Consider the following 5,897-nt stretch of genomic DNA (forward strand, 5'->3'; position numbering starts at 1 on the left):
ATACTATTATTTATGCAATTTTGTATTAGGTCTCGTATATTATATTTTAAATAAATATAATACGTAAGACCTGATAAAATTGCACTAGTAAAAATTAAGTGGTGTTGGTATCATGAGTGTTCTGTAATAATGCTCATTATATATATATTTAAAAAATAAACAAATATCCTTAATTTTCATTGGTTTTTATTATTTTATAACTAATCTAACCTGTCTATAACCATTAATTAACTTCAACGTTGTTATCCTTAACTCTTAAGAGCATCTGCAATACAGTGCTATAAAAGTGGTGTATAGTAATTTTTTAGCAAATCTTCATAAAATTGAACTCCAATAGTAATTTAAAATATTTGTTACATGTTAAAAATTGTGCCAAATTTGATACAAAATATAGCATAGACTAAATTTGGTCCACAATAAATATCATATTTTTAAATTACTTCTTTACCACCTATTAATATAAATTATTATTTTTTATTTTTTAATAAAAAAATTAAATATTTTTGTATATTTTTAATAAACATTAATAGCTTTCAAAATGATCTAACAATCCAAAATGAAAGTGAAAAAATGAGGAAAATATGTGTAATAAGCCAATAAGATATACACCAATACCATATGACTTGCCAAAGAGTTGGAGGTAATGACAAAACAGAAGGTGAGTTAGCTGTACATGGTGGGTTTCGTGAACTCTTCTGACTAAATAATTATAGCCTTCTGACTAAATAATTATAGCCCCAAAACAATCTCTGTGTTTAGTTTACATATCTGGTAAAATCATGATGAGCCTTTTATTTTATTAGTATTATTGCTATTATTTTAATGTATTAAAATAAAATAAAAAAACCGTAGCCCCGCTTAGCAGAAATACCCTAAATATATATATATAGGGTATCTTCTGTGCGGGCATATGGAACGCCCGCATAGATACGGTTTTAAATTTATCAGATTTATATATATATATATATATATTAATTTAGTTTTTGTCAGACGGTTTTAAATTTATTAGATGTAGTTTAGTTTTTGTAGATTTATATATATATATATTAGTTTTTGTCAGATTGTTATATATATATATATTTCCCTGCATTAATTATTTTCTGACTTTTCCTATTAAAAATACAGCACAAAAGCTGTCACTCAGCTAAAGTAAAAAAAAAAAATATATAAAGATAAACTTTGAAAAATATTTGAGTTAAAACAAATAGAGTTATGAAAACATATACAGGGTATTGAGCGATATCAACGGGTCTAACATCATCTTCCTCGGTAAGTAAGAGAAGAGAGAAATTTTCTGGGTTTCATTGAGGGAGGCGAAGACAAGCGGGAAAGGTGGAAACCAACCTTGGCAGGGGAAAACAAGGGTGGAAACAAGGTATTCCATGATTTTTTTTATTTATAGCAAATCAAATGTTATGATTTTAATTTATATAACTCTCATTTCTCACTCTGTCACCTTAATATTGTCTATGATTTTTTCCCACTGCAAAGCATGGACCTTTCGTGTTATACATGCAAAAAAAATTTACTTTGCCGTATGGGTTTGTTTTGTTCTTGGTTTTATTTCTATTTGAGTTGAGTTTTCTTGCTTGCAAGTGTGTTACTTACAGTTTAGCTTAGGTTTTGTGGAACTTATTAGGAGAATTTATATATATATATATATATAGAGAGAGAGAGAGAGAGCGAGAGAGGCTTATGGTACAGAAAAATTGAGATAGCCACAGAAAGAGTTTTCTTTTTAATTCCCCCCTCATTTTCTCAATGGGAATTTCTGCAATCTTATTAAGATTTTCCTTCGATTTTGGACTTGTGTTGCTTCTATGTGAAATACCAGAAAAGCCCCTGCTGACCTTCTGCCTCCATTCTTCCTAACCCACCCGAAAAAGTAATTTACCAAGAACTGAGGACCACTGCAATGGAACAAGGCTTTCTTCATTATTTAGACTCAATTAACTTGTGTTTGTTTGCCCAATGGTTCAACGTTTTGCATAATTAAGTTTCTGTTTTTGTTCATTTTTAAGGGACCATGTGTCTATTGCAGTTTTAATTATTATTAATATGAGGTCAAACTTTAGATCTTCGTTCTTTCCCATTTTCATTCATATCAGGACAATTTAATCTAAAAGCATTTTCTGTCATCTTTGTTACTGTGTCAGTTTTCCATTAACTTGTGTTTATTAATCTAATTTTTCTTGGGAAATTCATAGTTTTAGTGAAGGTGAGTATCATAGAGTTTTGGAGGTAAAACTGATATCGAATGGTATAGATGTTGTTCTTTGTGTAGTCTAAAACTATAAAATGTTATATATTAGTGGTTATTGATTTTGTTATGCTTTGATGACATACTTGATAAAGGAAAGTTGAAATTTAAGTTGGTAAAATTCAGGAGACTTAGTATGGAAGAGTTATTTCTTAATCGCATATTAAACTCTGTGGAACGCCTACGGAATGAGTATCGGGAGGTGAAGGATAGTGTACGGATTATAATGGGTAATTTGCAGACATTAATTGATCTTAGGAAACGTAGAGATGATGAGCGAAGAATGTATGAATGTGAAATGGTTACAAGATTTGGCAGCAATTGTGATGATGCGAAACTTGTGAACCAAATGATTAATGATGAAGGGAAAGGGGTTGATTTGGAGATCCAGCGAGTTCGTTTTGTCTAAGGGGGTAATAAGTATGAAAATAAGTTTGGAGATATCCATGGTGGTGAAGTACCGAAGCGTAAAAGTCAATCCGGGGAGTTGAATCACCCCACTTCTTCTGGTTTGAGTGGTATTAAATTTGGTTCTGTAAGTTCTACTAATTTATGTAAGAAAAATGAAAAGGTTATACATAAGCCGGAGGGTAGTTGTGGGGGAATGAAGATGGGAAAATTTGACGATAAAGATTTTAAGATGTCATCCCAATTTGGAGAAACTCTACTGCAGCGTGAGATGTCGATGAAAGTAAGTAATTTGAATTTGAATGTTCTTATATTTTTGTTGTATATACAAAAGCATTATTTTGAAGACATATTTATATTTGATTGTGGATAATGCAAAAGGCTAGAGTAGGTACGATAAAGCCAATGACATTATTTACAGACGTTAAGGAAACAAGCCATCGTCGGGCAGGTGCATTAGGTGGTAGTTCCCATATTGGAAAGGTAACGATGATATGATTTTTTTTTTTGAATTGTTCAATATTATTGTCTTTAGTACCGAATATTATGTATATTTAGGGTGAGAGTAGTTCTCAGTCATTGCCACTTAGCTCTGCACTATTAAAGGGTGATGTTCAGATGAAAATGATTGGTCCGTTTAATGCAAGTGCCCCGATACTTGACGATCCTGATATTGCGTCACTGGTTGAATTTATTTTTGACCTAGTTGTACCTGAGTAAGTTCGTTTGAGTCAAATTTATATAATTATGGAGAATAAGTGACAGTTTATATATCTAAATTATTGTAAGTAGCAAATAATTTGATTGTATGCAGTGAAAGATTGGTGGAGACGGATTTTAATTTCCTCAATAAGGATTTGATTAGAAGCATGGGTCCGGGTAAGAATGTGATGGGTGAGGTGAGGTTTAACACTTAACCTTTTTAATTTGTTGAAATATTATAATAAACTCATTTTGCATCTGTTTGTATAAAGTCGGGTTCATGCATAAAATTGAATATACATTTAGTAGTAGAGAATTAGATTTGATAAACAGTTGGAGCACATGAATGTTTAATTCAAGCATGTTATGTTTTTTGGTTTAATAATTTATTTTTATATTCTTTTACTTATGTAGGTGTTGAATGTTGTTTGCGAGGTGAACACACGTGCAGCTCTGCTAGTGTCAGCAGAAGACGGAAGAGCTTGGTATTTGAATACAAGATTGACAGTAGGTTGGTCTATCCATTGGTTAGTTTGGTTGTTTGGGCCCAATAAATACTAAATTCGACTATATCACAACACAGGTATCTGGAATTAGCATTGACAGTTTATTTCCAGACAATGGTCGTGATGATTCTGCGCGAAAGTTTTACTTTGGTGATTTGAAGAAATGTCAGCATGTATGTTCCCCTTCCAAACTTTGTACTGTTCTCTTGTACACTAATATTAAATATTAGTAATGTTATGTTTCTAACTTGCAGATTTTTATTCCAATCCACAATGACAAAATAGAACACTGGTTGCTTTTTATAGTACACATTGGTGATGGTATTGTAGAAATATGTGACTCGATGCTGGACAAACATGGGTTGTCAACTGGAAGTGGTCTTGTGAAAATGGTGGTAAGTGTAACTTAGATTTTGGTGTGGGATTAAGTTAATAGTTACAAAATAAGAATGGTATTTTAATGAAATGTTTTATTGTTAAATTTGGAAGAGAACTAGTTAAGGTGGGAGTGTAATATATTTATGAATTTAGAAGTTGATGATTTTGTTAATTGATCTTCAGATGGAGAAGCTTGATTACTTACTTGCTGACCAAATAGCCGACAAAATGGGGCCTTCTTTTTCATTCACCTGTTTTCAGGTTCAGACAAATGTTGGAGTTCTTCAACAATCAAATGGATATGACTGTGGCATCCACGTCATTAATCGGACTGAGGGTCGTCACGAGGTCTATTTCAAACACTCTATTGTAAGTGTCTTTTATATATGTCGAAGATGGGTATGTTAAATAACTTTTTAATCTTGTTTGTCCTTAATTACAAAAGTTTTCTTAATATGGATGTACTGAGTTATAATATGTATTGATTGATTTTTATTTTAGTTTAATTCTGCGAATGAGAGGATTTGCATTGCTCTTGGGCTGGTGACTTCTACGCACAACAAAATTTGGGGCAATGTTCAGCTGGGTTTCGATGTGTGGAAGAAGACGAAGAACCAGGGAATGAGGGGGGATTAAATAGGAAGTTATTTTAAGTGCATTTACAGGGGAGTGTTTGACAGTTGTTATTTTTTGGGACCGCTTGTATAGGATGGAATTGGTTGCAAAAGTACTTCATCTTTTGGGACCGATACCGGGCCATTTTGCTCTTTATCTACTTCAAATTTTTAAAAGTCGGCTGAATAATTCTTTCTAACACATAACACAATATATGGATAGTGGACAGTCATGTGAAGATATTTTTTAGTTGTACAGACTAACATTTGTAGAGATTTTAACTTGTGTGCATGTTGTCCATGACAAATTCGTAATGTTAGTTGTCCAACTTGAATGGAGAACATAGAAAATGACCTCAATTTGGTTCCTATGTGAAATATCATAGCTTTCATATTAAATCTTTGTTTGAAAGGGAATATGCACAAAATAAAAATGTTGCGAGATTTTTGTGTTACACAAGTATACGTAATCGCAATTCATAATAAAACCGGTAAATTCGGGTATCATCCACACAGACTGATTTATCAATTACCAGAAAATTAATTTATAATTTCTATTTGGTTAATGGAATGTTTGATTTGTAAAATGTAAAATTTCATGCATGAACAAAATAATTACAAGTGAAACTTAGAACCATAAATTCAAAACATTAACAGAAAGACTTCAAGAAATTAATTTAATAGAAAAATAAATTAGGGAATTCAATCTCATCGACTATCCACTCTAATATTCATCAATGCTTGTTCTATTCTTTATTCTTATTAAGATGGCAAGTTAACAAAATCTATTTATATTCAAGTTACGAAATATAAAACTCAACCTTAAGAATCATTTTCTATATTTCTATGAGAAATTCAGCATTAGGAGGCAATAAGAACAATAACTGAAGAACCACATAAATAATCATATACGGAAAGTTGAATGATCAATTTTATGTCCAGTTAATTATAGCATATCCAAATCTCACTTTGCAAGTTTTGATTCAAAATCGTGTAGGTTATGAAAATTGATGGCTAATCAATTCTCAA

At 31.5% G+C, this 5,897-nt stretch overlaps 1 protein-coding gene across 2 annotated transcripts; it reads left to right on the top strand.

Annotated features, from left to right (window-relative positions):
• Positions 1 to 1,113: 1,113 nt before the first annotated feature.
• LOC133830202 (uncharacterized) lies at positions 1,114 to 5,183 on the top strand. Of its 2 annotated transcripts, none has more exons than XM_062260125.1 (10): positions 1,114 to 1,375; positions 2,387 to 2,951; positions 3,050 to 3,151; positions 3,227 to 3,384; positions 3,483 to 3,567; positions 3,785 to 3,877; positions 3,954 to 4,049; positions 4,131 to 4,271; positions 4,438 to 4,623; positions 4,756 to 5,183. In XM_062260125.1, exons 2-10 carry the CDS (start codon positions 2,865 to 2,867, stop codon positions 4,888 to 4,890), a joined length of 1,083 nt encoding a protein of 360 aa, XP_062116109.1. In that variant the 5' UTR covers positions 1,114 to 1,375; positions 2,387 to 2,864; the 3' UTR covers positions 4,891 to 5,183. The 2 variants fall into 2 exon arrangements, with proteins under 2 accessions (XP_062116109.1, XP_062116110.1); XM_062260126.1 differs by having other exon boundaries at positions 1,115 to 1,375; positions 3,275 to 3,384.
• The last annotated feature ends 714 nt before the right edge of the window (positions 5,184 to 5,897 follow it).

The sequence above is a fragment of the Humulus lupulus genome, chromosome 4 (genome assembly GCF_963169125.1).
Source record: "Humulus lupulus chromosome 4, drHumLupu1.1, whole genome shotgun sequence".
NCBI lineage: Eukaryota > Viridiplantae > Streptophyta > Magnoliopsida > Rosales > Cannabaceae > Humulus > Humulus lupulus.